The sequence below is a fragment of the Heliangelus exortis genome, chromosome 16 (genome assembly GCF_036169615.1).
Source record: "Heliangelus exortis chromosome 16, bHelExo1.hap1, whole genome shotgun sequence".
Classification (NCBI taxonomy): domain Eukaryota; kingdom Metazoa; phylum Chordata; class Aves; order Apodiformes; family Trochilidae; genus Heliangelus; species Heliangelus exortis.
Genome location: NC_092437.1, coordinates 4,609,688 through 4,620,249, shown reverse-complemented (window position 1 = coordinate 4,620,249; position 10,562 = coordinate 4,609,688). Strand labels below are relative to the sequence as shown.

Below are 10,562 nucleotides of genomic sequence, written 5' to 3'. Positions count from 1 at the left end.
TGCAGATGTTGCTTCCTGAAGGGAGCCACAGAGCTGTCTGGGGTGGCCTTTACATCCCCAGTGAGTCAAGTGTAGATTTGTGTTAGGAGAAGGGCACTGGCACTACCTCTGACAGATCTTCTAGAAAGTCACCCAGACTGCTGCTTTGAAAAGGTCCTGGGTACTGTTTACACCTGCAGGAATGTTGTTCACTGACACTCCAGGTGTAAATTGGACACCTCTCCCTGGAAATAGCTGGGTTTCTTTTCTGTGTGGGCTCCTGTGAGCTTCCACAAATATTTGCATGCTCCTAATTACAGCAAGTCTTCCCTTGGTTTTGAAAACAGGTCCTGCCTGCATAGGAAGGGGGAAATTTTTTAGCAGATATGGTAACAAAATCCATATATAGGTGTTTTGCTGGGCTCCTTGACAAGCCCTACCTTGTCTGATGGTAATGTGTTTTCACAGCTTGTATTTGATTATCCCTTGAAGCTCCCTAGTCCCTGTCTTGTCCAAATGCACATAGGCATTTATATTCTGAACACTAAAAATTGTCAGAATTCAAATACTCTTTAAAGTAGATTTGAATTGGTTATCAGCTACTCTGAAACTTCAAACCAGCTCATAACATTTTCAACATGAAGCCTGTGCTCATGTGTGACCTCAAGCCAGGCATAAGCAGTTATTTTTCTTTTTTATTTCACAAGGCAAGAGCTCTTATTTCAGGAAGGAATGGAAGTATCTTCCCTGCAAAATCCATCAAAGAATGAATTTACTTTCAGTTAAGTTGAGGTAATTCAGGAGGTCCCATATGGAGGTCAGAGACCATAAAAATACTCTGCAAAAGGCTTACAGTGAAATGTGTCCATTTCTTCACTCATCTGAAAGCTCAGAGGAAAGTACCATTAGGATTTAAAATGATACAGAAATGTATTTATGCTACTTGTGGAACTCTTAAAGTGTGGCACCTGCTCAGATGGGATGTGCAGGCACATCCTGGGTTTATGGATGTCTGAAGGGAACCCAATCTCCCCCAGCTCCCTGGGAGTATTATTAATTTTGAGTCTCTTAAAACTGGGTATTTTGCTTACTTATTTTGCTTATAGGTGGAAGGAAAGAATTCCTACCCCAAGTGATTGCAAAGTCACCTTGAAATTCAAAGCTTGTCTCTTTGCTTTTAAGCAGAGTTACTACCAGTGCATGGAGGAGAAAGCCTCCTGTTTGCCTTCAGTTCATAAATAGTGAATCAGAAGCTAAGAATTTGAGAAAGGAGTCACAGAACATCAGGAGAAAACTCAGAATTTAATCACTTGCAACTGCTTTTCTAAATGGCTGATTGCTCAGCTCCTCACGTGGAGGAAAACCAGTTCTGTAGTTAGAAGTGTTAATGTATTGTGGGGCTTTTGTTTGCTTTTTTATTGGCTTCAATTAAATCAAGTTCCAAGGAGGTAAAATTTATAGAAAGGGGAGGGAAAGAGCCTGTGAAAATAACTCAGTATATGCTTCCTTTTGCTTTGCTCTGGTCTTGCTGCATAATAATGTTTTAATTTAATTTGACATGTATTGGAATGTGGAGGAAATAAGAAAACAAAACCACCCCCCTCTGTCACCTTCCTATTTTAATTCTACTGGAAAGCCCAGTTACTGGTCCCTGCTCAGGCAAATGTTTCGGGTAAGAATTGATAAATTTGTTGTTCGTGCATTTTTTTAGCCAGAAGTAACACAGCCCCAATGTGGAAGGAATTCTCACCTCGAGTTTATCAGAGATCTGGCTGTTAACCCAGAGAGCTGTGAGAGTTTGTTCAGATGAGCTTTCATCTTTTCTTTTAAGTCTGTTCTCTCTCAAAATAAAAGAAAAAGTCTCTGTGCTAATGTGATACCAGGGCTTTTGGTCATGTTTGGTGTTATTCCTGTGAAAAAAACCAAACCTGCAAAAAAAGGGAGAAGAGGAAGAATGCAGCAAAGTGGGTTTTGTGCTGTAATTCCACTATTGCTAATTACCTGGTGTCTGGCTTGAGTTTCAGGAGCTACCTGTAGCATCTCACTCATTTTGGTGACAGTAGATGGCACAAAATCAATATTTCTTTGCAAGCACACTGAGCAGAAATAGGAATATCAGAGGGATGTGTGCTCTAAGGAGACAAGAAATAGCTTTTTGGGTCAGGTAGGGGCAAAAAGTGGTACAGGAGCAAGTGGTGTGGCCATGACTTCAGACACTGGGAAAATCTTTTTGGAGAATGTTGGCTCTTTGAGTGATGGAAGATGACATGAAACGTGGCCTCTTTTCCCTTTTGCAACCAATTTAGTATCATTTGAACAGTTATTTGGCCTCTACTGCATTTCAAAGACTTCGCAGTGATCCAGTGAAGGTTATGCAGGATAATCTTTAAAAGAGGAAAACAAAATCCTTTTTCTGGAGGATTAGAGTGTGAAGTAGGGAGCCACTGTTCAGTACCAGGTTAAAAATAAAAGAGGCAGATAAAAAAAAATTCTCCACCCTTTGCTGAAGGTGTAATGAAGCCAGGAGCTTTTTTCTTTTGTCAGAGACACAAGAGATAGTCCTACCTCTCTTGATGAAAAAATGAAGAGAACCACAGTTGGAAACCAGGACTTTGGTCACATTATGACTTTGCCATTTTGGGGCAGTCCAGTGGATTTTGGAAGTCACAGGAAGAGTTGGTGTTAGTGTAACCTATTCAGATATAATATAACACCTTCTGGAAAAGAACCAGAGTTGGAAAGAATTGTTATGCTCTCACTGCACCCTTAGTGTGGTGTCATGAACCTGCTAATCAGAGGTAAGAGAAACTCAGATGTTTCAGGAGCTGTATTTTGGCAAAATGTGTAGGCTTTAATTGCCTTCTCAGGCAAATCCATAGATGCTTTGCTTTCAGTTGGATTTTTATCATTTCTAGCAACCCTGCGAAATATTTGGCAACCTTTGTATAAAAATACTTTTATTGTGGCTTTCAGAAGGCAGCAGACACAAGGAAAGGTACAAGCAGGCTCAACAGCACATACTGACAATTCTCAGTACACTTACTTCAAAGGATGTATTTTAACCCATATACAATGGTCTGACTGATCTGGCCACAAGACTGAAATTTGTCATATCCACAAAACAAGACACAACTGAAAACCTGACTTCAGATTACAACACTGATCTACCCAGCAAGTGTCACTGCAATGAAGTTGGACAGGATTTTCTTTTATTCCCTAGCAGCAGCCCAAAGCACTTTGCTTACAGCAGTGAACTGGCAATCACAGCAGCAGAAGCTTTTGGGTATTACTGTACAGCAGCTGGGTTTCTATTTGTTAATGGAGTTTGCAGGCTTCTAATCTTGAGTTTCCCTGTCCAACACTGTTAAATATGAGCTTTTATCATAGCTGACAAAGATGGGCAGGTGAAGTCTTTTGCCTTATGGTCAGATTCCCTCTGTTCTCTAAGAGGCTGCAGAATAAAAGGGGAAGTATGATGGAGCACAAGATGGGAAGCAGAGAGAAAATGCCTAAGATTTTACATTAATACTGAGGCTACAGCCCTGGTCTCTTGAATCTGGTGTTCTGTTGAATTAGTTTTCTCCTCTAAAATAATTAAAAATTTTTTTAAAAAATATGTTTATGTGGCCTGGGATCGGGTCAGCCCAGGTCTCCATTCTAATAATGTATTTTAAAAGTCAGCATGCAACAGTTCTAGAACTTGCTAAAATGAAGAGGTTTGAAACTAACTTAAAAAAATAAATGAACACAAGATTTACTTCACTCAGGGCCTGATCCTGCTGCTCAGCTATGGGCAGGAGGGAAGCTGTGGGAGCACTGCTCAGTGTGTGGCTGGACACAAAGGGAATGGAATCAGTTTTGAAGCAGGGATCAGGGAATACCAACAGGGTGTTTCAGGATATTTGGCACCTCTGAGTCTGGCTGTAAACCCCTTAGGGTAGAGATTTGTCCCTTTTGGGTGAGGGGAAGGGACATCTATTCCAGCACATGCAACATGGATCTAGGCTGTGGCTGTGGCTGCTGTAGCAATAATGATAAATGAGGTGGTTTGCTTCTGAGGTTTATTCTCTTCTTTCTGTATCACCAGCTGCCAGTAATATCTTAAATGTAAGAAAAACCACTCCCATTTACAGGAAAAATCAGATCAGCAAACAGGTAAATTGTAGTTTTGTCCAGTTGTTTTGGGTCAGATATTTATTTTTGTTAGCTTTTATTTTTCAGTTTTGATTTCCTTTTTTCTTTCTAGTGAAATGCTGGTGCCACTCTGGCTGTGTAGGTGGCAGCAGAGTTCTTTATGACACCTGCAAGTGGAGGACACAGATTTCACTGCCTGTAGTTAATGTAAAAAAACCTCTTACCCTTCTATTCTCTGTGGTTTGGGATTTTGTTGTTGATGGACTAGAATAAATTAATAGTGGTCTTGCTGCTGCCTTCCTCACATGTCCCAGGCCAGTGCTCCAAGGAAACAAGGTCCAGAACTTTTCCATAACACAGCTGTGTGAAACCAAAGCTCTTCTCATCCCCACACAGGGCTGGCTTCACTTCCAGCAGTTCTGAAGGGGATCATGAGGTTGAACCTTCAGCTTCTTGGGGCAGAGGAGTTTAATGAAAGCTCTTCTAAAGCTGTAGTGGCAGAGAGGGTACAGGATGGGGTTGACAGCTGAGTTGATCCACAGGAGCCAGAAAGAAGTCTCGTACCAGTAGTCAGAGATGCAGTGGCCATGGCAGCCAGCACGGATGATCATCAGGAGAGTGTAAGGTGCCCAGCAAATCCCAAAAATCCCCACAATGATTGCCAGAGATTTAGCCACTTTCTTGTCTCTCGAGAGCCTGAAGCGTTGAGTCATGCTCTGGGACACCACCTTCATCCTTTTCTCTAAGGACAGAGTGGATGCTGAATTTTTACAGCTCTTTTTGTTGTAACACTTGGGTTTCCCAGAGCTCTCAGAGCTTGTTGACTGCAGGTCTTTGGCACCAAGGCTGCCAGTGGAGGCTGCTGCTTCATCTTTGTTCTTGGAGAGGTCGAGGGTTTCAGCTGACTCCTTCTGCTCCCACTTGCAGCATTTCAAAGGAAGCTTTGCATCTGGGCTCATTTCCATCTCTTCAGTGAAGGACTGGTTCTGCACTTCGTGGAAGATATCCAGGCGTATTTTGGTACGTTTCTGTATGTTCAGGTAAATGCTGAGGTTGAAAAACAGAACGCTGATGAAAGGTGTGAAAAACTCCAGCGTGGAGGCTGTCATGAGGAAATACCAGTTGTAGAAAAACTCAGCGTAGCACTCCCCAGTGGGTATAATACTCTGGCCTGATATATACTCCCAGCTGATAATGGCAGGTCCATAAAGCAGGAATGCTAATACCCAAACCATCATCATCTTCAGCACTGCTTGCTTGGTGTTACCTTGCTGGGCTCTGTAGGCGACCTGAAATGGGAAAAATTTAAGTACGGCCACACACCCCAACTGGTTGAAGCTCTTCACAAATAAGTGGTTAGTGTTCCTGGTAAAGTTGCTAGGCAATATCTTAGCAGCCTAACAGATTCATAAAGCCATAGCCAGGAGAAGCAATTGCTAGATAAATCACACTGCTGCAGGGAAGACTTAGAATCCTCATCTTGCCACTCCAAAACCAGACCCAGCATCTGCATAGTGGAAATTAGCACCGACTTGGATGGAGCCTGGCAGCCTGCTGCACCCCACCAGTTCCCTGAAGTTATCCCAAGGTCCTCTCTGCAGCTCCTGGGAGAGATATGCCTCAAACTCCTGGGCTAGGCAAGCATCAGCTCTGGCTTTCTCTGAGCCCTGTACCTAATCCACGTTGTATTTGGATTATGGGAACAACCAACCAGCAGTGGAGATGATCTGCCTGCAAATTGCTCATTTTCTCCCGTGAAAGGCTGGGACTTTTCATCTTGCCCTGTACCCAGAGATCTCAGGGCAGTGCCCTGCCAATGGATACTGGTAGCCAGGGAGAAGCTGAGAGTCCAGCTGCAAGCCAGCTGTTTGTCCTGGAGATTGTAAATCTCTTCAAGTTAGTAATAGATGTGCTTACCTCCCTGACTCACTCGTATGCTACTTCTCTTTGTTCTGGGAAGGGAACACCTGCACAATGGGGTCTGAGCCTTAAGTGATTTAATTACGCCAGAAATAGTAATGTGAAAACCACAGCTGAAGTATGTATTTGTGGGTAATTATTGCTTTCCATCACCAGGCTGAGAGATTCATCATTTCTGGAGGACTCGGAGAGCTTTTAATTATTGTAAAGGATCTGAAGAGGAAAACAGAAGGAGAGTTATTCCTCTCCCAGCTGCCATGACAGGACTCACCGCTCTTGTCACCGAGAGGAATCTGTCATAGCTAATTAGTACGATGTTGAAGACCGAAGAGGTGCAGAGCAGGTAATCAACTACCAGCCAGAGTTTGCAGAGGCTTCTCCCGAAGATCCATCTCCCCGTCAGCACATAGGGCACGTACAAGGGAATGCAGAAGGCCCCTGGAACCAGAGGGGTCGGCGGGCATCGGGATGCGGGGGGCTGAGCCCCGCGGGAGCCGCAGCGCCGGACAGGGTTCGTCCCCCCCTCCCAAGAGCCCCGCACCTGTCCGCGACCGGGGGGGTGAAGAGGGACCCGGGGGTGCGGGAGGGTGTCAGGGGGAGGGAGCGGGGCACGGCCGGAGGGGACGCGGGGCTGCGGGTGTGGGGACCCGGGAGCAGTCGGGCCGGGGGCATCCCGGGAACCGCTGCCCGCTTGGCCGCGAAGTTTCTGCCGGGCCGGGCAGGAGCCCCCCGGGGGTTGGGGATGGGATGGGATGGGATGGATGGTATGGGATGGGGAGGGCACTTTACCTACTAGGAAATCCGAGATGGCCAGGTTGAGGAGGAAGAAGTTGTTCTGGGTCCGCAGGCTGGAGTCCGCCACGAAGGCCAACATCACCAGCGCGTTGCCGGCCACGGTGACAGCGATCAGCAGGGCCATCAGCGCTCCCAGCGCGGCCGTGCCGGCGGCGGCGAAGCGCCCGGTGGCGGCGGAGCCGTTCAGCGCTCCGGAGCTCTCCATGGCCCCGCCGCTCCGCGCTGCAGCCGCGGGGCTGCCGCCCCTCCCCGCCCCGCCTCCCGCCCCTCGGGGCGCCGCAACCCCGAGCTGCCCTGCGGCCGTGGTACCGGCACTCCAGCCCCCAGCATCCCTGCATCCCCCCCTCGGAGCAACCCTGAATACCCCAGAGTATCCCCGCATCCCTCGAGAGCATCCCTACGTTCTTCCTTCCCCCTCAAGCCGGGAGCATCCATGAATACTCCTAAAGGGTCCTTGTATTCCCCTCAGGAACATTGCTGCATCTCCTCAAGATAAAGGCCATGGGGAGTGCTTATGGTTCCCACCTCAGTGGAGATCAAGGCCTGGCTTGTCTTTTAATCAGACTCCAGGTCAGGCAGGAGGGGTCTCCAAGTAAGTGGAGGAAAGTGGAGGACCAGCAGGGGAAGAGGTGAAGCTGCCTGGGAGCAGGTGGCTCTTTATCTACCTTTTGCAGGTCTGCAAACCAAGGAGTCCTTGCTCACAGTTCCCAGCTCCAGGAGTATTATTAGTACTCCCTTCTCCTTCCACTTGTTTGATTTTTAATTTGCTAAATAGAATAACTTTTGATTCAATGCTTTCTTCAGTCGGTGATACTCCAGGATGAAGTTACCTGCTGTAAAACCCCTGTGTGCAGTGCCTGTTCCAGAATGCAGGAGTGGAAATGTCCTCGGGTGTTTCTTGTCACCAGGGCAGTTTAACATAATCCCTGCTTCTGGAGAATGGCCTGGGGATGAGCAGGAAAGCAGCACTGGAAGCCAGAGAGGGATACTGGCTGGAGACCCTGGCCAAGCACCTTTTTTCTGGGAAAATGTGGTGAGTTCTGCACACTGTTGAAGAATACAGACCAAAAAGCAAAGCAAGAAAACTGTGCACACCTAGAAACATGCATGAAACTGATTGCCAGGGATTTTGCTGCCTTCTGATTACTCCAAAAGCTATTTTCCCATCAGGAACTATTACAGCCTCAATTCAAACCCACTACCATGTCTGCTGTCTTGATAGCTGATGCTGGTCCTGCTGGGGAGGCTGAAAGGGCTCTTTCAAATCCCCGTAAATCGTTTGCAGCCAGCAGAGCCAGGAGGTGAGAACACCTCTCCTCTCAGCACAGTCAGGGACCTCCCTGAGCAGCAGGGGTGGCCTTTGGTGGCACCAGATGAAGGGTGGCCACTGGCAAGGACCAGCCTCATCCTGTCCCTTCACTTCCCCAGCACTGAGGCAGCTTTCTGGCTCCCAGTTTAGCTCTGGTCTGTTTGTGGGGCAAGCACGCAAGTGCCACCAGTTGCCAGCTGACTGGTGAGGTGTCCTGGATCCCCTCTGCTGCCGGGTCCCGACAGAGGATGTCACTGTGGGCTTGTGGGAGCCACGGGAGGGCGAGCAGAGGATGCCGCGTGTGCCACAAGCTCCCGGCCGGTGGGATAAGGGCTGGAGAGTGCAGTGGGGGGAGGCTTGGGGAAATTTTGTGCAGGGCTTCAGTGCTGCTTTGGGGAAGATGAGATTTGACTCTAAACCCGGCAGAATTCCAAGCAGGGTGGGGAGCAGCCTGGCTGTGCAGCCACAGCACAGCTGCAGTGGAGAGGACCTGGATTTTGTGCATCTCACCTGAGATGTGATGGAGCAAGGATTTCTATTTTTTCCCCTATTTAATGAACTCTCAGACAGCTTTCATTCTGTGGCTGTCATCTGGTGGTATTTGTAATCTCTAGCTATTCAGGCAATCATTAGTATTCATTGCAATGTTTACAAATCCTAAATTATTGTGTGCATGTTGCAGCATTATCACCAGAAGCTGTTTGGTGTTTGTTAACCATAATTCATTATTCAGAGTTTCCACCATCCGGATAGAAAGCAGAAACTGTGCTTTGTACCTCAGGTAGTTTATAAAGTGTTTGCAAAATGTAGCATGGACAAATCTCAATTATTGTTTATCCAGAGTAATTTGTCAGGAGTGTTAGATAAATAAGAGATGACAGAGCTGAGCAGACTACAGTTATCCTCATCCTGGTGTTTTTTCTCTGGCTTCAGTTGATTTATAACATATTTCAGGAAACATGCTATCTTGGTAATAACACAAAGGAAATCACCCAACCTGGAAGGGGTAGTTAAAGCAGATTACACCTAGCAGATGGTATGATTGCTAACTAACTCTTTGACCTGGCTTACACAGTACATCTGCCTCATGTAGGCATCCCATGGTTCATAAGTTCTTATAAATGTTCACACAGGGTGCATTGATCCCCCTGCACTCAGCCCATGGGGTCTTCTGGGCTGTCAGGTGTGAATACTGCAACATCCTTGTGAGGGTAGAGGAGCAAAAATGGGATCTTTACAGAGGGTTGAAGCTATAGCTCAGCTCTAAGCTCTCCTGAGCCTGGTTTCTGTTTATTCAAAGGTTGTGACTAAGAAGCAAGGATGGGGATGGCAGACATAGAGGTTCCAGCCCAGAGCCTGCTCCTGAGGGCTTCTGCCTTGCTTCAGGGACCTCTCCACCATGGCTCCCCTCTGCTTCCTTCCCTGCTTCATTTTTGAGAAACATTTGGCTTGAACATGAATTTTGCAGAGATTCTACATCCTTAAAAGAGGCCAGGGTGATGTGTGGCTTTTTAAGGTTGCTTTGTAGAGGAAGAGAATCCTGCACCTGGCTGGTGTTTCACCTTCAATACGAGAGTGAATAAGAAGTGAATAACCCTCTTGTAAGGCAACTGCTCTGGAGAGTTTCTCTGTGATGTGAAGTCTTCAGGCTAAGAGACAAAGAGCTCCTGCAGCCTCCTGGTGTTTGGGAGGCTTTGGATGTCCTTTAGTAGTTGACCCTCCCCTGGGTTGTGGGCACTGCAAAGTCTGTGTGTGTTTTACCACAGGGCTTGAGGACCAGCAGGGGCTGCTGAGCCTTGCTGGTGACTGTCACCTCCCTGCTTGGTGCTGGTGACTGGGGGGAAATAAGGCACTGGGCTGACTCATGGGGTGTTTGGAACATGCTTTGTGTGTGTGTGTGGCTCAGTGCCACTTGCTCCTGTGTCTCTTGCTTATTATTTTAGCTTGGAGGTCCTAGAGGGACCGATGTGATGTTTCTTTTGCACAGATATATTTCCTCTGTTTAGCATCTCGTTTATGTTTTCTCTGGTGATTTGGAGATTTCTGTGTTCAACAGGAGAGATATGGAGAAGTTCTGTCTTCCCCAAGACCTCATCCAAATAAATACAGTTTCTCTGCAAAGTGATGATGCTGCCCACTTGAAGACACAGTGCTGGGATTGACTCTTCTCAGTGGAACACCTTGTACAGGTCAGCTTCAGTTCTCCTCCTTTCTAAAATTTAGCATCCTGGTAGTTTTGTTAAATCCTCCTAAGTCCTATATTATAAAATCCTATGGTTTTCTTAAACACACAGTTCAAGATCTTTTCACTGTAGCACTCATGTGATTCCTTTAGCTGAAAGGCAGATGCTATCAGACCAGAGCCTGTTCCACATGCCTCTGTTTTGCCTTGGACCACTGTCACTGCTTACCTAATGCATTTATT

At 46.7% G+C, this 10,562-nt stretch overlaps 1 protein-coding gene and 1 long non-coding RNA gene across 3 annotated transcripts; one reads left to right on the top strand and one right to left on the bottom strand.

Moving 5' to 3' along the window:
- Window positions 1-2,919: 2,919 nt before the first annotated feature.
- On the bottom strand, window positions 2,920-7,072 carry HRH3 (histamine receptor H3). 2 transcript variants are annotated; one of them, XM_071759900.1, is made up of 3 exons: window positions 6,823-7,072; window positions 6,305-6,471; window positions 2,920-5,402 (listed from the first exon to the last, which is right to left on the bottom strand). In XM_071759900.1, the coding sequence occupies exons 1-3, from the start codon at window positions 7,031-7,033 to the stop codon at window positions 4,518-4,520; spliced, it is 1,263 nt and encodes a 420-aa protein (XP_071616001.1). In that variant the 5' UTR covers window positions 7,034-7,072; the 3' UTR covers window positions 2,920-4,517. The 2 variants fall into 2 exon arrangements, with proteins under 2 accessions (XP_071616001.1, XP_071616000.1); XM_071759899.1 differs by having other exon boundaries at window positions 6,305-7,057.
- Window positions 6,151-10,313, top strand: LOC139803599 (uncharacterized). The gene is made up of 3 exons (XR_011729062.1): window positions 6,151-6,376; window positions 7,633-7,861; window positions 10,194-10,313. It is a non-coding gene; the product is annotated as an uncharacterized lncRNA (long non-coding RNA).
- Window positions 10,314-10,562: the final 249 nt, after the last annotated feature.